General features: G+C 38.0%; 1 protein-coding gene across 4 annotated transcripts in view; it reads left to right on the forward strand.

Annotated features, from left to right (window-relative positions):
* tns1a (tensin 1a) overlaps positions 1-20,790 on the forward strand; it is a 223,821-nt gene that overhangs the window by 32,387 nt on the left and 170,644 nt on the right. For all 4 annotated transcript variants that reach the window (XM_062062313.1, XM_062062330.1, XM_062062340.1 and 1 more), the window contains exon 3: positions 14,188-14,302. In XM_062062313.1, coding sequence (XP_061918297.1) covers positions 14,188-14,302 — 115 coding nt within the window. The remainder of the gene's footprint in view (positions 1-14,187; positions 14,303-20,790) is intronic.

The following is a 20,790-nucleotide window of genomic DNA, read 5'->3' on the forward strand; positions in this document are numbered from 1 at the left end:
ACAAGACAAGAAGCAAAGAATCAAACAGAGGCAGAATTCAATTTTGCTCAATTGAGGAGAAACGTGTCGACCTGTAACCTCTTACAGTGTCACCCAGCTCTGGCGAAAGATTGTATGCCACCTCTTTTTATTTGGACTTTCCCTGTTTACATAACAACAGCTGTTTCTAAAGGAATGGGGAGTATGTAAACAGTCATTGTTTTCGGTCTCATTAACACAAAAGAAAAAGATGCCTCGGGCTTGGGCAAGTCTTGGATCACAATAGATAACCCCCCTTCCCGTCTCCTCCCATCGTACACAATGGAATTTTCCAAGCCTTTAGCTTGGTGTAACAAAGACAGCCTCTTTTCTGTTCATTGGGAACTTAGAGAACGGAAAGTTTTTTGATAATTTACATACAATTTTTCTGACAAGAAAGTAAGCAGATATTAACAGTAAATGAACAAGTAGATTAATAATACATTTTCTACCACTTGTCCTTAATAATTTTGACAAAATAATAGAATGGAAAATGACACAATATGTTACTGCATATGTCAGCGGCTAAATTAGGAACCTTTGTTTGTTTACTTACTAATAAAAGACAAGTTGTCTTGTATGTTCACTATTTTATATAAGGACAAACTTGCAATAAGAAACATATGTTTAATGTACCCTAAGATTTTTTGTTAAAATAAAGCCAATAATGCATATTTTTGTGGTCCCCTTTATTTACAAAAGTACCGAAAAGTATCAAAAATACATTTTGGTACCACAATATTGGTATCGGGACAACACTAGTCCATACCACACATTAAACATGTGAAACTCCATTCAAATAACATTCCCTAAGTCAGCACCGGACTGTTTCCAATTTTCTAAGCGTAATCTCCACTGTTTCGTCATTGTTCCTGGGAGACTTTACATCTGATTCATGGACTGCAGAGACATGACATCAGTGTCTTTAGAACAACACGAGCCAAAGCTCTGCTGCAAACAGAACCATATGTGGCCAAGTTCAAGGGTTTTCGGTCTGTGTGATTTGGGTGTTGTTTTTTTTCATGTATGCAAACAATGTAAAGATCTCATTTCTTACCCAGTGAACACTGCACAACATGGGTCTTTGTGACGATAACACGATAGTATAGTGCTTGATGGAGGTCTGTGCTCAACTCCAATGTAGTAGGGCAGGGGTGTCCAAACTTTTTCAACTGAGGGCCGTACACGGAAAAATTTAAGCATGCGGGGGCCATTTTGATATTTTCAAACCTTAAAAAAATATATGGATTTTTTTTTTTAACCTTTAGGGCTCCCGGGGACTATAAAGGGTCTCAGTCATTAAACTGTTAAAAATAAGTCAAATTATTATTATTATTTTAAATTTAACGCTTACAGTAAATCTCTATATCAACTTGAGGTTGATATAAAGTAAAAAAAAAAAAAAGGTTTTCTGTCAAAGACAACTTTGTTTTTTATAGTAAAACTGAAATTTAATTTAATATTTTTGAGAAATCACAGTGAAAAGTTAAATAAAATCCTACTAAATATATTTGGGATCCAAAAGGTCCCCCACTCATAAAGTGATACATTTTTATTAGTTTTTTTTTACTTTTAACACTTAAATTACGAGATCAACTTCAGATAAATCTGTCGATTTTACGTTTTAACTATTATTTTGTTTGTTTTTATGCTCTTTTGTCAAATAAAAATTTGATGTTTTTATATGGCAACCACACAATATATGCAATATTTTTTTTCCACATAAAACATTTTAAAGTGATATTTTTTAAGTAATAATTCATTATAACACAGATTTTTAGTGTTTTTTTTTTTTTAGCAATGGCAAAAAAAAGAAAAATAAACAAAGACAAAATTTAAAAAAAACAGCCTGCATGGCAGCTTTGTGTCAACATTGCAACTTTTTCTTGTTAGATTTCACCTCATTCCACTTTTTTTTTTAAATTTTTGCAATATTATCAATTTTGCAATTTTTGCAGAATGTGTGGCAGGCCGGTAAACAATTAGCTGCGGGCCGCAAATGGGCCCCGGGCCGCACTTTGGACACCCCTGTAGTCGGGGGATTGAATTCACTTACCGTATTTTCCGGACTACAAGGCGTATTTAAAATCATTTTTTCCTCAAAACTCGACAGTGCGCCTAATAACCCGGTGCGCCTAATGTACGGAATAATTCTGGTTTTGCTCACCGACCTCAAAGCAATTTTATTTGGTACATGGTGTAATGATAAGTGTGACCAGTAGATGGCAGTCAAACATAAGAGACATGTGGTAAGAGGTACGATGGCAATATCACTCAAGTAAACAACACCAACATTTTGTATGTTCCATTGGAAATATGGAACATTGCACACGGCGCTCAATAATCAATTAAAATGTTTTAGTACGATTTTGGTAAGCTATGAAGCCGCACCGCTTGGTGGATTATCGGCGCATTAAACATAGGAGTATTATTATGGTGTGTGTATAAGGTAATACATAATAGTGTTCGTTATTATTAGTAGTCTGTGTCCTGTAATGTCCCGTCTTGCAATTGTCCTGTATTATTATGTATTTTACAATTTACTGCTTTTATATTTCCTGTATTTTATATTATTACTTTGAGTTGTTTTATATTTTTAATTTTTTTTATCCTGTAAAGCATCTTTGAGTACTCCGAAAAGCGCTATACCAAATAAAATGTAATATTATTATTATTATTATTATTATTATTATTATTATATTATCTGGCGTTTTGTTTCGCAATATTATGCAAAAAGCAACTTTTCTTACCTTCTGGTACCTGCTGATCTGTATTCGGGATCTGCATAAATCCTGAAAAATTGCACGCGTCCGCATTTGTAGTCCGTACCGACGACATAGTGGATAGGCTTCCTCTTCTCCATCTTCTTCTTATGGGACGTTCATCCTCAACTGTTGCCATTTCTACTATAAAGTAGTGTAAAGTTCTTACTTATATCTGTCAGTAAACTCGCCATGAAAGCGCTAAAACATACCGGTGTAGTGAGTTTACATTATTCACCCAAGGAACTTTAGTTATTAGAGAGTTCCGGTCGGACGTTTTTTCACGGGACACATTTGTTGTTGTTGTACCATATGTCCCGGCAAGAAATCTGCGTTCAAAGAACTCCGGCTTATTAGTGATTCCCAGAGCCCTGCAGACTATAGAGCGTGTTCTATTGGGGCTCCAGTACTATGGAATGCCCTCCCGGTAACAGTTAGAGATGCTACCTCAGTAGAAACATTTAAGTCCCATCTTAAAACTCATTTGTATAATCTAGCCTTTAAATAGACCCCCCTTTTTAGACCAGTTGATCTGCCGTTTCTTTTCTTTTCTGCTCTGCCCCCCTCTCTCCCTTGTGTAGGGTGGGGGGAGGGGGGAGGCACAGGTCCGGTGGCCATGGATGAAGTGCTGGCTGTCCAGAGTTGGGAAATCTCTGCGCTGCTGATCTCCTGCTGGCCCCACTATGGACTGGACTCTCACTATTATGTTAGATCCACTATGGACTGGACTCTCACTATTATGTTAGATCCACTATGGACTGGACTTTCACTATTATGTTAGATCCACCATGGACTGGACTCTCACTATTATGTTAGATCCACTATGGACTGGACTCTCACTATTATGTTAGATCCACTATGGACTGGACTTTCACTATTATGTTAGATCCACTATGGACTGGACTCTCACTATTATGTTAGATCCACTATGGACTGGACTCTCACTATTATGTTAGATCCACTATGGACTGGACTCTCACTATTATGTTAGATCCACTATGGACTGGACTCTCACTATTATGTTAGATCCACTATGGACTGGACTTTCACTATTATGTTGGATCCACTATGGACTGGACTCTCACTATTATGTTAGATCCACTATGGACTGGACTCTCACTATTATGTTAGATCCACTATGGACTGGACTCTCACTATTATGTTAGATCCACTATGGACTGGACTTTGTGGTCCTCTCCAAGGTTTCTCATTGTCATCCCACTGGGTTGAGTTTTAATAATAAATAGTAATAATAGATTTTATTTGTAAAAAGCACTTTACATTGAGTAAACAACCTCAAAGTGCTACTGTGTATTAAAAAAAATAAAAATAAAAATATAATAAAAAATAAATAAAAATAGAAACCAGAACATATATCTAAAAAAAAAAGGCTTTTTTAAAAGCATCCACAGTCTGTGGTGCCCTCAGGTGGTCAGGGAGTGCGTTCCACAGACTGGGAGCGGCGGCGTTTTTCCTTGCCCTGATGTGGGATCCGAACCGAGGATGCCGTCGTGGCTTGTGCAGCCCTTTGAGACACTCGTGATTTAGGGCTATATAAATAAACACTGATTGATCCATTGATTGATATTGATTGAAGTAAAGTCCGAATGTCATTAAAACAGTTAGCGCCACCTTTTGACACTTCTCCCACCCCCGTCCTTGCACGCTACACCGCTACAACAAAGGCGACGGGGGAGAAGACGCCGTCGAAGGTGAAACACGTAAATAAGTCTTTTTAATTTAGAAAAATAATAATGCTAATATGAGCATTCAGTGCACCTTTTACATGGAAAAAAGATGGAAAATAGACCGTTCATCGGCAGTGTTTGAGTTTTGAGTTTGAGTTTGAGTTTATTTGGAACATGCAAGCATACAACATGATACATCTCAATTTCCAGTTTCTTTTCAACATGTTCGAAAAGGAGTAGGAAGAAGCAGAGCTTATTTAATCCTACCCCTTTTCTTTACATAACAGTTGCAAAACTTTTTGTTCACTTCCTGTTCACAATTTTTTCACAATAAACTCCTTAAGTAATCACAATAAAAAATAAATAAATAAATAAATAATAGTAAGAATTTAATAATAATAATTGGTGAAGTAAGTCATATTTCATATGATGAGATAAGTAAGATTACTTTAAGAATGAATGAATGGATGGATGAAATAAATTGAGAATGTTTGTCATGGTTCTTCTTCTTTGTACTTTGTAAACACTTTAAGTTTGAAGAGTTTCTTGAAGTGGATCATATTAGTACATTGTTTGATTGCTTTGCTTAATCCATTCCATCATTTAATTCCACATACTGATATACTGAAGGTCTTAAGTGTTGTACGTGCGTACAAATGTTTTAAATTACATTTTTCTCTAATATTATATTTCTCCTCTTTTTTTGAGAAGAATTGTTGTATATTCTCGGCTAGCAGGTTATAGTTTGCTTTGTGCATAATTTTAGCTGTTTGCAAATTCACTATGTCGTGGAATTTCAGTATTTTTGATTCAATAAATAAAGGGTTTGTATGTTCTCTATATCCAACATGATGTATTATTATAACTGATCTTTTTTGTAACACCATTAATGAATGAAGTGTACTTTTGTCATTATTTCCCCATATTTCTACACAGTAGCTCAGATATGGTAACACTAGTGAGCAGTAGAGAATATGAAGGGATTTTTGGTCTAGAACAGGGGTCACCAACCTTTTTGAAACCAAGAGCTACTTCTTGGGTAGTGATTAATGCGGAAGGGCTACCAGTTTGAAACACTTAAATAAATTGCCAGAAATAGCCAATTTGCTCAATTTACCTTTAACTCTATGTTATTATTAATACTTAATGATATTTACACTTAATTAATTGGTTTAAAAGAGGAGAAAACACGAAAAAAATGACAATTAATTTTGAAACATAGTTTATCTTCAATTTCGACTCTTTAAAATTCAAAATTCAACCGAAAAAAAGAAGAGAAAAACTAGCTAATTCGAATCTTTTTTGAAAAAATTAAAAAAATAATTTATGGAACATCATTAGTAATTTTTCCTGATTAAGATTAATTTTAGAATGTTGATGACATGTTTTGAAAAGGTTAAAATCCAATCTACACTTTGTTAGAATATATAACAAATTGGACCAAACAAAGACAAATCATTATTTCTTCTACATTTTCCAGAACAAAAATTTTAAAAGAAATTCAAAAGACTTTGAAATAAGATTTAAATTTGATTCTACAGATTTTCTAGATTTGCCAGAATAATTTTTTTGAATTTTAATCATAATAAGTTTGAAGAAATATTACACAAATATTCTTCGTGGAAAAAACAGAAGCTAAAATGAAGAATTAAATTAAAAACATTTTATTATTCTTTACAATAAAAATAAATTTACCTGAACATTGATTTAAATTGTCAGGAAAGAAGAGGAAGGAATTTAAAAGGTAAAAAGGTATATGTGTTTAAAAATCCTAAAATAATTTTTAAGGTTTTATTTTTTCTCTAAAATTGTCTTTCTGAAAGTTATAAGAAGCAAAGTAAAACATTAAAGAATTTATTTAAACAAGACAAAATAGCTCAAATAGCAGCACTTAAAGAGCTGCCTCTATTTTTTAAATTTGATTTATTTACTAGCAAGCTGGTCTCTCTTTGCCTGACATTTTTAATTCTAAGAGAGACAAAACTCAAATAGAATTTGAAAATCCAAGAAAATATTTTAAAGACTTGGTCTTCAAATTCTATTTGAGTTTTGTCTCTCTTAGAATTAAAAATGTCAGGCAAAGAGAGACCAGCTTGCTAGTAAATAAATAAAATTAAAAAAATAGAGGCAGCTCTCTAAGTGCTGCTATTTGAGCTATTTTTAGAACAGGCCAGCGGGCTACTCATCTGGTCCTAACGGGCTACCTGGTGCCCGCGGGCACCGCGTTGGTGACCCCTGGTCTAGAACATGTTTTGCTTTATTCATTATTGACACATTATTGATGGTCGGGAAAATGTAGTATGCTTTGTTTGCCATTCATACATGACAGCACTTCTTTGTGTTGATGGGCTGCCAGAGGACATGGAGGTGCCTTTGGATGCTGTCTCCATCCCGCATTCCTCACGGTCTCTCATCTGGGCTGTAAGTGAGGTCGAGGGAGGGTAGTGATGCTTTTCATTAGCTAAGTGCACCTAGGGGAGAGGAGCATCAAGGCTTGATTTATTGGTGCGGCTGTCTATAAGGCTCAGAGAAACACCTACTTTCCTCGCCATCCATCCTCGGCTCTTAGACGATCCATCTCCCCTCTTTTTTTTTTTTTTTTTTTTTTTTTTAACCCCACATTCATTTTCTGTTTCTCGACAGAATTTTCAATTTTCCTCTGTCGGGTCTCTAAAGGGAGGCCGACACTGCATATAGGATGGATGTTTTATGGAAGTTCACTAAAGTTTTGAAAATGCTGGATTTGAATAGGTCGACCTCCGTTGCCATGGCAACCAGGTACGGATTACCGAGTTATTCTGATCACACTGCAAAAACTGAAATCTAAGTAAGATGAAATATCTGAAATAAGGGTGATGTTTGCTTATTTTCTGTCTGATAAGATAATTCTTCTCACTAAGCAGATTTCATGTTAGAGTGTTTTACTTGTTTTAAGGGTTTTGGTCCTAAATGATCTCAGTAAGATATTACAGCTTGTTGCTGTGATTTGATTACCTATATTGAGTAAAACATGCTTGAAACTAGAATATCAACTAATGAAAAGCTGTGTCATCAACACTCACAAGTAGGAATGTCCGATAATGGCTTTTTTATTCCGATATTGTCCAACTCTTAATTACCGATACCGATATCAACCGATACGTCACCCAAACAAATTTGTGGAATAGCCTTCATTTCTAAGAACAAGAATAGACTGTCGAGTTTCAGATGAAAGTTCTCTTTTTCTGGCCATTTTGAGCGTTTAATTGACCCCACAAATGTGATGCTCCAGAAACTCAATGCGCTCAAAGGAAGGTCCGTTTTGTAGCTTCTGTAACGAGCTAAACTGTTTTCAGATGTGTGAACATGATTGCACAAGGGTTTTCTAATCATCAATTAGCCTTCTGAGCCAATGAGCAAACACATTGTACCATTAGAACACTGGAGTGATAGTTTCTGGAAATGGGCCTCTATACACCTATGTAGATATTGCACCAAAAACCAGACATTTGCAGCTAGAATAGTCATTTACCACATTAGCAATGTATAGAGTGTATTTCTTTCAAGTTAAGACTAGTTTAACGTTATCTTCATTGAAAAGTACAGTGCTTTTCCTTCAAAAATAAGGACATTTTAATGTGACCCCAAACTTTTGAACGGTAGTGTATAAGTCGTGGAATCAACACATTATTATGTCTAATTTGGACAACCAGGTATGGTGAATATAAGGTCCTTTTTAAAAAAAAAAAATAAAAAAAAAAGATAAATTAATTAAAAACATTTTTTTGAATAAAAAAGAAAGTAAAACAATATCAAAACAGTTACATTGAAACTAGTAATGAATGAAAATGAGTAAAATTAACAGTTAAAGGTTAGTACTATTAGTGGACCAGCAGCACGCACAATCATGTGTGCTTACGGACTGTATCCCTTGCAGACTGTATTGATATATATTGATATATAATGTAGGAAGCAGAATATTAATAACAGAAAGAAACAACCCTTTTGTGTGAATGAGTGTAAATGGGGGAGGGTTTTTTTGGGGGTTGGTGCACTAATTGTAAGTGTATCTTGTGTTTTTTATGTTGATTTAATAAAAAAAAAATTAAAAAAACGATACCGATAATTTCCAATATTACATTTTAAAGCATTTATCGACATCTCTACTCACAAGTATAAAACTACTTTTTTAAAGTGATAATTTCTTACTTCAAGCATGAAAAAAAACAATAATCATGATGCCGAGCGCATATCATTATGTCAAGATAATGGCACTAGCATTTACTTCATTTAAGAATATTTGTCAACATATTGAGCAAAAAGGTTTCTTTTTTTTTCTACCAAGAAAAGTGCACTTGTTATTAGCGAGATTATTCTTATTTTTTAGGTATTTTGGGGTTCATTGAAGTTAGCTCATTTGACTTAAGTTGGAAAGTCTCGACAAGCCGAATTTTCTTGTTCTATTGGCAGATCATTTTGCTTAGTTCAAATAAAATACTCCTAATCTTTGTATTTTTTTTTAATTGTTTTTGAACACTGACTTTTTGCAGTGTGAGCTATGGGGACACATTTATAGGTACCGATTCATGTCAAACCAAACGGTACCATATTTCGATACTTTTTGTTGTTGAATGTGACGTCAAGTCCGGTTGTAGACTCTGCACTGGCTCAAGCACTTGGCGGAGAAATAAGCAATGAAGCACTTACAGCGGACTCGACTGCACTGCCTCTGGGGTAGTGTTACAGTTTTCCATGCCAACAAAACAAGAAGGCGGCGCTCAAAAGTACAGTCAGAATTCACTTTGAAAATGCGCTAACTTATAGCGCTGAACATTGTTATCGATTCCCAAGTACTGTATCGATTTAAATGTAAAAGGTACCCATTCCTAATGAGCTATCATTTTTTTTAATTGGGACACTTTAGGTAAATAGGTTTAAGATATTGTTTTAAGCCCAGATTTACAGTTTGGGGAAGCCAGTCCTGACTCGTTGAAGCAGCACAAACACACAAATGTGGAATATACGACACTGTAAAAAAAAATTCTGTAAAAAAACGGTCATCTACCAAACAAAAAACATAAAATTAAAGTAAAACATTTTAAACCAAATAATGTTCAAAAACGTTATATTTTCAAAAATTTTCATGAAACGTTTTGCGGAAAAATATCGTAATTTTACAGATTTTTACTAAATTATTTAGATCAACCACCTTTAATAAAGTGACGATGCAAACAGTTCTGCAGAAAATTACCTTTATTCTACAGAGTTTTTCCAAATTATTACGATCAAACACCTTTAATGAAGTGACAATGCTGGCAGTTCCACAGAAAAATACCATTATTTTACAGATTTTTTCTGAATTGTTAAGATCAACCACCTTTAATAAAGTGACGATGCAAACAGTTCTGCAGAAAAATACCTTTATTTAGTTAGATTGTTAGTATGGACATAGACTTTTATATAATGAGCTACATATTTAATGAAAGATAGTTACTGTAATTTTACATGAATTTGAAAGTAATTTAAGAAAACAGAAAATGCTATGTATAATTAATTTGGTATTTTTCTGTAAAAGAAATATAAATATACATAGTTTGTCATTACTGGCATATTACTTAAAATAACAGGCGGATTGTTTATTTACATATATTCTTCAATTCTACAGTTTTATAAACTATTAAAAAAGAAAAGAAAAATTTCAATAGAAATTTCCCTCAGGCTGTACTGCATTAACAAGCGACATCCGTGTGTAAAGGATATCACCACATGGGCTCAGGAACACTTCAGAAACCCACTGTCAGTAACTACAGTTGGTCACTACATCTGTAAGTGCAAGTTAAAACTCTCCTATGCAAAGCGGAAACCGTTTATCAACAACACCCAGAAACGCCGTCGGCTTCGCTGGGCCTGAGCTCATCTAAGATGGACTGATACAAAGTGGAAAAGTGTTCTGTGGTCTGACGAGTCCACATTTCAAATTGTTTTTGGAAACTGTGGACGTCGTGTCCTCCGGACCAAAGAGGAAAAGAACCATCCGGATTGTTATAGGCGCAAAGTTGTAAAGCCAGCATGTGTGATGGTATGGGGGTGTATTAGTGCCCAAGACATGGGTAACTTACACATCTGTGAAGGCGCCATTAATGCTGAAAGGTACATACAGGTTTTGGAGCAACATATGTTGCCATCCAAGCAACGTTACCATGGACGCCCCTGCTTATTTCAGCAAGACAATGCCAAGCCACGTGCTACATCAATGTGGCTTCATAGTAAAAGAGTGCGGGTACTAGACTGGCCTGCCTGTAGTCCAGACCTGTCTCCCATTGAAAACGTGTGAAGCCTAAAATAGCACAAGGGAGACCCCCGGACTGTTGAACAACTTAAGCTGTACATCAAGCAAGAATGGGAAAGAATTCCACCTGAGAAGCTTCAAAAATGTGTCTCCTCAGTTCCCAAACCTTTACTGAGTGTTGTTAAAAGGAAAGGCCATGTAACACAGTGGTGAACATGCCCTTTCCCAACTACTTTGGCACGTGTTGCAGCCATGAAATTCTAAATGAATTATTATTTGCAAAAAAAAAATAAAGTTTATGAGTTTGAACATCAAATATGTTGTCTTTGTAGCATATTCAACTGAATATGGGTTGAAAAGGATTTGCAAATCATTGTATTCCGTTTATATTTACATCTAACACAATTTCCCAACTCATATGGAAACAGGGTTTGTAGACTGGTTGGGCAAACTCCCATGCACCCTCAAGGACCCTGCAGAGAGTATAGAGCTGGTCCACAGTTCCACGACCGGGACGGAAACCACACCGTTCCTCCTGAATCCGAGGTTCGACTATCCGGTGTAGCCTCCTCTCCAGTACACCTGAATAGACCTTACCGGGAAGGCTGAAGGTCCTGTATCCATTTAAATGTAAAAGCTACCCATCCCTAATGAGCTGTCATTTTTTTTAATTGGGACACTTTAAAGCAGGTAAATAGGTATAAAATATTTGTTTTAATACGGTTTGGCAAAGCCAGTCCTGGCTGGTTGGAGCTGCACAAACACACAAAGGAAATGACATCGGCGCCATGACTCATGAAGAGGTCGCTCCGGGAAAAGAATGATGGGCAAATGACATTTCGGGAGAAAGGAACATTACATCCAGGAGGGGTTTTTTTTTTTTTGCTCAGCTTCACTCTGAAAGGAAAGCCAAAGGTGTTGTTTCTCGAGATGCTATGCTCTGTCCTGGAGGAATATCCCTAACACACACACACACACACACACACACACACACACACACACACACACACACACACACACACACACACACACACACACACACACACACACACACACACACACACACACACACACACACACACACACACACACACACACACACACACACACACACACACACACACACACACACATAATCAGTCACTGTATTTTGCTGCTTTGAGGTTTTTTCTCCCCTTCATCATGAATTAGTCATTAGATTAGAGCCCTTATAAGGAAAACATTCTCTGCTGCTGAGTGGGTTTGTAATAATGGCGATGTCTTTATGTAGTACCGTTATGACGCTAACACTATGGTAAGGGTTAGAGTTGCAAGGACGTGTTTTTGTACCAGCGTGCCTCACCACATGACCTTTATCTGCAGTTTGTTGACCGATAAGTCAGAGGAATGATGTCACATTTACATGAAAGACATTATTCCATAAGTTGTAGCCTGCAAAAACTGAAATCTAAGTAAGACTAAATATCTCAAATAAGGGTGATATTTGCTTATTTTCTGTCTGATAAGATAATTCTTCTCACTAAGCAGATTTTATGTTAGAGTGTTTTACTTGTTTTAAGTGTTTTGCTCCTAAATGATGTCAGTAAGATATTACAGCTTGTTGCTGAGATTTGATGAGCTATATTGAGTAAAACATGCTTGAAACTAGAATATCAACTGTTGCAAAGCTGTGTCATCAACACTCACAAGTATAAAACTACTTTTTTAAAGTAATCATTTCTTATTTCAAGCATGAAAAAAATAATGTTATGTCAAGATAATGGCACTAGCATTTACGCAATTTAAGAATATTTTTCAACATATTGAGCAAAAAGGTCTATTTTTTTTCTACCAAGAAAAGTGCACTTGTTATTAGTGAGAATATACTTATTTTAAGGTATTTTGGGGTTCATTGAGGTTAGCTAATTTTACTTGTTTTGGAAAGTCTTGGCAAGCCGAATTTTCTTGTTCTATTGGTAGATAATTTTGCTTAGTTCAAATAAAATACCCCTCATTTTTGTTATTTTTTTTCTTATTTTTGAACACTGACTTTTTGCAGTGTAGCCTGTAAAAAGGTGTAGAATCAATCTTTGGCCAAACATGAGATTGAAGACATGCTGGCAAACAGGATGGTTCAATTTATACAAGCCAGTAGTGTTGTCCCGAAATTATTTTGATACTTTTCGGTTCTTTTCGCTACTTTTCTAAGTAAAGGGGACCACAAAAAAATGGCATTATTGGCTTTATTTTAACAAAAAAAACCTTAGGGTACATTAAACATATGTTTTTTATTGCAAGTTTGTCCTTAAATAAAATAGTGAACATACTAGACAACTAGAGATGTCCGATAATGGCTTTTTTTTTGCCGATATTATCCAACTCTTAATTACCGATTCCGAAATCAACCGATACTGGTATATACAGTCGTGGAATGAACACATTATTATGCCTAATTTTGTCGTGATGCCCCGCTGGATGCATTAAACAATGTAGCAAGGTTTTCCAAAATAAATCAACTCAAGTTATGGAAAAAAAAAATGCCAACATGGCACTGCCATATTTATTATTGAAGTCACAAAGTGCATTATTTATTTTTTTAACATGCCTCAAAACAGCAGCTTGGAATTTGGGGGGGGGGGGGGGGGGGGGGGGGGGTTTGGGGGTGATTTAAAAAAAAAAAAAATGGTATTAGTTTTTTTTCATAAAGAAATACAATCATGTGTGCTTACGGACTGTATCCCCGCAGACTGCATTGATATATATTGATATATAATGTATATATTGTGTTTTTTATGTTGATTTAATAAAACAAAAAATAATAATAAAATAACAAAAATAAAAAAAAATTTTTTTTTTATTTCTTGTGCGGCCCGGTACCAATCGACCCGGTGGTTGGGGACCACTGCTTTAAGGCACGCCCCCAATAATGTAAAATACATCGGGGGAATTGTTGCCCCGGGAGATTTTCGTGAGGGTCACTGAAATTCGGGAGTCTCCCAGGAAAATCGGGAGGTTGAAACCGATACCGATGATTTCCGATATTACATTTTAAAGCATTTATCGGCCGATAATATCGGCAGGCCGATACTATCAGACATCTCTAATTATTTATGTATTTAATATTTGTATGTTTACTATGGTATATTATTTATTTGTTCACTGTTCTGTTACAGAGAACATTGGATAAAATTGCTGTGGTATGAAAAGGGGTAGGATTAAATAAGCTCCGCTTCTTCCTACTCCTTTTCGGACGTGCTGTAATGAAACCACTGGAAATATGTCATGCATTACATTGTATCGTATGCATGTTCCAAATAAACTGAAACTGAAACTGAACTGAACATTTCCTTCTATTATTACTCGGGGCTCCACCTCACCTGTTTCCCCCCCAACACTGTATACAAATATACAAAAGCTGAGGCGATCACTTGAGTGTGATGATGACTTTTTGTTGTTGTCTGTTTCTTTCCAGTCTGACGAGTTGGAGGGAGTCCACACGCACGCCTTCAAGCTGAAGCCATTCAAGAAGGCCAAGAGCTGTGATATATGCAAGCAGGCCATCACAAAGGAGGGTCTTATCTGCAAAGGTGAGTGCCATTCACAGCGGCAGGACAGGTCGTCAGTTAGGTGCTCAAACCCGGATCCCATCCTATTGTTTGGGTTATGAAACTGTTGTAGCTAGTCAAGTGTTTTAGAGCAGTGTTTTTCAACCACTGCGCAAACCAGTAATTATAGTCTAAAAATAATGTGCCGTTGTTGAGGGTCGGTGCTGTCTAGAGCTCGGCAGAGTAACCGTGTAATACTCTTCCATATCAGTAGGTGGCAGCCGGTAGCTAATTGCTTTGTAGATGTCGGAAACAGCGGAAGGCAGAGTGAAGGTAAAAAAGGTGTCTAATGCTTAAACCAAAAATAAAGAAAAGGTGAATGCCCCTAAGAAAAGACATTGAAGCTTAGGGAAGGCTATGCAGAACGAAACTAAAACTGAACTGGCTACAAAATAAACACAAACAGAATGCTGGACGACAGCAAAGACTTACTGTGGAGCAAAAACGGCGTCCACAAAGTACATGACATGACAATCATTAATGTCCACTCTCAATTGCTCTCTCAATTGCTCTGTTTATTGCTATTCTGAATGTTGCATTATTATGGTATTGTTGTGTATTGTTTTGTTTGATTGATTAATACATTCCTAAAAAAGATTAAAAAAAATAAAAATAAAAATGAATTAAAAATAATAAGAAAAAAAAAACGGGAAAAAAAACCAATGTGCACACAAAGAAGGATAAAAACAACTGAAATATCCTTGATCGCTAAAGCAAAGTAGATGCGGGGAAATATCGCTCAAAGGATTAAGACATGAAACTGCTTCAGGAAAATACCAAAAAAAAGAGAAAAAGCCACCAAAATAGGAGCGCAAGACAAGAACTAAAACACTACACACAGGAAAAACAGCAAAAAACTCAAAATAAGTCACGGCGTGGGAGCTCAGTGATTTCCAGTCGTGAAATTTCTTCACTCCTACATATTCCAAAGTCAACTGTCGGCTTTATTATAATAAAATGGTAGAGTTTGGGAACAACAGCAACTCAGCCACCAAGTGGTAGGCCACGTAAACTGACAGAGAGGGGTCAGCGGATGCTGAAGCGCATAGTGCAAAGACTTTCTGCACAGTCAGTTGCTACAGAGCTCCAAACTTCATGTGACCTTCCAATTAGCCCACGTGCAGTACGCAGAGAGCTGCGTGGAATGGGTTTCCATGGCCGAGCAGCTGCATCTAAGCCATACATCACCAAGTCCAATTTAAAGCACGTCGCCACTGGACTCTAGAGCAGTGGAGACGCCTTCTCTGGAGTGATGAATCACGCTTTTTCATCTGGCAATCTGATGGACCAGTCTGGGTTTGGAGGTTGCCAGGAGAACGCTACATTGTGCCGAGTGTGAAATTTGGTGGAGAAGGAATTATGGTGTGGGGTTGTTTTTCAGGAGTTGGGCTTTGCCCCTTAGTTCCAGTGAAAGGACCTTTGAATGCTCCAGGATACCAAAACATTTTGGACAATTCCATGCTCCCAACCTTGTGGGAACAGTTTGGATCGGGCCTCTTCCTCTTCCAACATGACTGTGCACCAGTGCACAAAGCAAGGTCCATAAAGACATGGATGACAGAGTCTGGTGTGGATGAACTTGACTGGCCTGCACAGAGTCCTGACCTGAACCCGATAGAGAACACTTTTGGGATGAATTAGAACAGAGACTGAGAGCCAGGCCTTCTCCACCAAACATCAGTGTGTGACCTCACCAATGCGCTTTTGGAAGAATGGTCAAACATTCCTATAAACACACCCCGCAACCTTGTGGACAGCCTTATGTATAGTGTATTTGCTCATTTCATTTAATTCTGCGTGGAAATATCGTGATTCGACATGAAGATGCTCCCGGAACACATACTCGACAATATGAAATTGCCTCCAGGTCTTCTGTAGGTGACGCCAGCAGGCTGATGCAGGCCCACCCACATTTTGGAGTTAAAAGTGGGCGTTCCAAAATGTGCGGAAACACGTTAGAAAACACCGCCTAAAATCACTACTGTGTCTATTTTGGGGGTATTTACCTGTTGACATCATTTTAGGTCCAGAACTACACTGCAAAAAGTCAGTGTTCAAAAACAAGAAAACATTTTTACTAAAATGAGGGGTATTTTATTTGAACTAAGCAAAATTATCTGCCAGTAGAACAAGAAAATTTGGCTTGTCAAGACTTTCCAAAACAAGTCAAATTAGCTAACCTCAATGGACCCAAAAATACCTTACAATAAGTATATCCTCACTAATAACAAGTGCACTTTTCTTGGTAGAAAAACAAAATGAGACCTTTTTGCTCAATATGTTGAAAAATATTCTTAAATTAAAGGCCTACTGAAATGAAATTTTCTTATTTAAACGAGGATAGCAGATGCATTCTATGTGTCATACTTGATCATTTCGCGATATTGCCATATTTTTGTTGAAAGGATTTAGTAGAGAACAACGATGATAAAGTTCGCAACTTTTGGTCGCTGATAAAATAAAAGCCTTGCCTGTACCGGAAGTAGCGTGACGTCACAGGTTGAAGGGCTCCTCACATTTCCCCATTGTTTACACCAGCAGCGAGAGCGATTCGGACCGAGAAAGCGACGATTACCCCATTAATTTGAGCGAGTATGAAAGATTTGTGGATGAGGAACGTAAGAGTGAAGAACTAGAGTGCAGTGCAGGGTGTATCTTTTTTCGCTCTGACCGTAACTTAGGTACAAGCTGGCTCATTGGATTCCACACTTTCTCCTTTTTTTTATTGTGGATCACGGATTTGTATTTTAAACCACCTCGGATACTATATCCTCTTGAAAATGAGAGTCGAGAACGCGAAATGGACATTCACAGTGACTTTTATCTCCACGACAATACATCGGTGAAGCACGTTAGCTACGGAGCTAACGTGATAGCATCTGGCTTAACTGCAGATAGAAACAAAATAAATAAGCCCCTGACTGGAAGGATAGACAGAAGATCAACAATACTATTAAACCATGGACATGTAACTACACGGTTAATGCTTTCCAGCTTGGCGAAGCTTAACAATGCTGTTGCTAACGACGCCATTGAAGCTAACTTAGCTACGGGACCTCACAGAGCTATGCTAAAAACATTAGCTATCCACCTACGCCAGCCAGCCCTCATCTGCTCATCAACACCCGTGCTCACCTGCGTTCCAGCGATCGACGGCGCGACGAAGGACTTCACCCGATCATCGATGCGGTCGGCGGCTAGCGTCGGATAGCGCGTCTGCTATCCAACTCAAAGTCTTCCTGGTTGTGTCGCTGCAGCCAGCCGCTAATACACCGATCCCACCTACAGCTTTCTTGTTTGCAGTCTTCATTGTTCATTAAACAAATAGCAAAAGATTCACCAACACAGATATCCAGAATACTGTGGAATTTTGCGATGAAAACAGAGCTTTTTGTATTGTGATACAATGTGTCCGAATACTTTGGTTTCAACCATTGACGTCACGCGCATACGTCATCATACATAGACGTTTTCAACCGGAAGTTTTGCGGGAAATTTAAAATGTCACTTTATAAGTTAACCCGGCCGTATTGGCATGTGTTGCAATGTTAAGATTTCATCATTGATATATAAACTATCAGACTGCGTGGTCGCTAGTAGTGGCTTTCAGTAGGCCTTTAAAGGGCCACTTTTAGCATGTTACTTGCTGCCCAGTTAATCACTTCTCATTTGGTTTTCGCGGCGACCTTTTCCTCGCCACATTGGGAAAGGCCGTTCCCGCTGACGGCCTACTTTGTCCGTTTATCTCAGCAAATTGCCGTCACGGCTGCCAGAAACATCAAGATGCCTCACTGAATGTCGGCTGAGGAGGCTGCGAGAACATCTCGTCTCTCACCTACGTTCAGTCCCGAGTCACGACCGATCTGCATTCACGTCTGGGTTATTTGTTGTATTTTACACTCAGGTGTGTGCGTGCGCGCGCACATCGCCGTGCTTTTTGTGCGGCGCAGACTCGTGCGCTCACTGCAGATGAAGCTGAGCTGACAAACGCAAGAGACCCAGCGGTAGGAGATCGGGCCTGTATGGGGCTTTGGCTGCAGATTTGTTGTTAAAATTAGCATGGCTGCTGCTGAATTAGCCTAGATAAGAGAGAAAGTGGGGTGGGTGAAGAAGAGAGGCAGAAAATGGGAGAGAAAACAGGGGGGGGGGGGGGGTCTGCAAGGGAACGAGAGTGTAAAAGAGTGCGCATGAGAATTACTGTCATCCCTCTTTTGTTCCTACGTAAGCTGTGTCTTTGACTGCAGTAAGCAGTCACCGCACGTATACGCTCCCCTACAGTAAAGCCTCCAGATGTTTGTGGATGTTAGCAAGGCTGCAATGAACTATGAGCTCCCCAAGACCTCTCTCACACTTGCCCCTCTCAGACATATGTACAGTCGTGCTCATAAGTTCACACACCCTGGGAGAATTGATGATTTCTTGGCCATTCTTCAGAGAATATGAATAATAACACAAAAAAACTTTTCTTCCGCTCATGCTTAATGGTTGTGTGACGCTATTTACTGGCAAACAACTGTGTTTACTCTTTTTGAATCAAAATGACAAAAGAAAGTACCCAAATGACCCCGATCAAAAGAGTGCATACCCTAGTGCAGTGGTTCTTAACCTGGGTTCGATGGAACCCTAGGGGTTCGGTGAGTCGGGCTCAGGGGTTCGGCGGAGGTCAAGACACACCCGACTCATCTTGTAAATAACAACTTTTCCCTATCGGCGTATTACGGATACAGCAACAGCAGACTGATTTGCAGGTGTGTCATTTGTTGTGAGTTTATGCACCGTGTTGGTTTTGTTCTTTGAACAAGGTGATGTTCATGCACGGTTCATTTTGTGCACCAGTAATAAAACATGGTAACACTTTAGTACGGGGAACATATTCACTATTAATTAGTTACTTATTAACATGCAAATTAGTAACATATTGGCTCTTAACTAGTCATTATTAATTACTTATTAATGCCTTATTCTGCATGCCCTTATTATAACCCTAACCCTCTAACCCTAACCCTAACCCTAACCAAATAACTCTAAATTAAAGGCCTGCTGAAAGCCACTACTACCGACCACGCAGTCTGATAGTTTATATATCAATGATGAAATCTTAACATTGCAACACATGCCAATACGGCCGGGTTAACTTATAAAGTGACATTTTAAATTTCCCGCGAAACTTCCGGTTGAAAACGTCTATATATGATGACGTTTGCGCGTGACGTCAATCGTTGAAACGGAAGTATTCGGACACCATTGAATCCAATACAAAAAGCTTGGTTTCCATCGCAAAATTCCACAGTATTCTGGACATCTGTGTTGGTGAATCTTTTGCAATTTGTTTAATGAACAATGAAGACTGCAAAGAAGAAAGCTGTAGGTGGGATCGGTGTATTAGCGGCTGGCTGCAGCAACACAACCAGGAGGACTTTGACTTGGATAGCAGACGCGCTATACGACGCTAGCCGCCGACCGCATCGATGATCAGGTGAGCACGGGTGTTGATGAGCAGATGAGGGCTGGCTGGCGTAGGTGGATAGCTAATGTTTTTAGCATAGCTCTGTGAGGTCCCGTTGCTAAGTTAGCTTCAATGGCGTCGTTAGCAACAGCATTGTTAAGCTTCGCCAGGCTGGAAAGCATTAACCGTGTAGTTACATGTCCATGGTTTAATAGTATTGTTGATCTTCTGTCTATCCTTCCAGTCAGGGGTTTATTCATTTTGTTTCTATCTGCAGTTAAGCCCGATGCTATCACGTTAGCTCCGTAGCTAAAGTGCTTCGCCGATGTATTGTCGTGCAGATAAAAGTCACTGTGAATGTCCATTTCGCGTTCTCGACTCTCATTTTCAAGAGGATATAGTATCCGACGTGGTTTAAAATACAAATCCGTGATCCACAATAGAAAAAGGAGAAAGTGTGGAATCCAATGAGCCCTTTTACCTAAGTTACAGTCAGAGCGAAAACAGATACGTCCTGCACTGCACTCTAGTCCTTCACTCTAACGTTCCTCATCCACAAATCTTTCATCCTCGCTCAAATTAATGGGGTAATCGTCGCTTTCTCGGTCCGAATCTCTCTCGCTGCTGGTGTAAACAATGGGGAAATGTGAGGAGCCTTTCCACCTTCCGGTACAGGCAAGGCTTTTTTTATCAGCGACCAAAAGTTGCGAACTTTATCGTCGATGTTCTCTACTAAATCCTTTCAGCAAAAATATGGCAATATCGCGAAATGATCAAGTATGACACATAGAATGAATCTGCTATCCCCGTTTAAATTTAAAAAAATCATTTCAGTAGGCCTTTAAGTCATTGTTACCTAGAATATGTTCCCCTAGTGTCCAAAAAACTCTAAATTAAGTCTTTGTTACTAAGAATATGTTCCCCTATTGTCCAAAAAACCTCTAAATTAAGTCTTTGTTACTAAGAATATGTTCCCCTATTGTCCAAAAAACTCTAAATTAAGTCTTTGTTACTTAGAATATGT

Source organism: Entelurus aequoreus, linkage group LG01, assembly GCF_033978785.1.
Source record: "Entelurus aequoreus isolate RoL-2023_Sb linkage group LG01, RoL_Eaeq_v1.1, whole genome shotgun sequence".
Taxonomy (NCBI): domain Eukaryota; kingdom Metazoa; phylum Chordata; class Actinopteri; order Syngnathiformes; family Syngnathidae; genus Entelurus; species Entelurus aequoreus.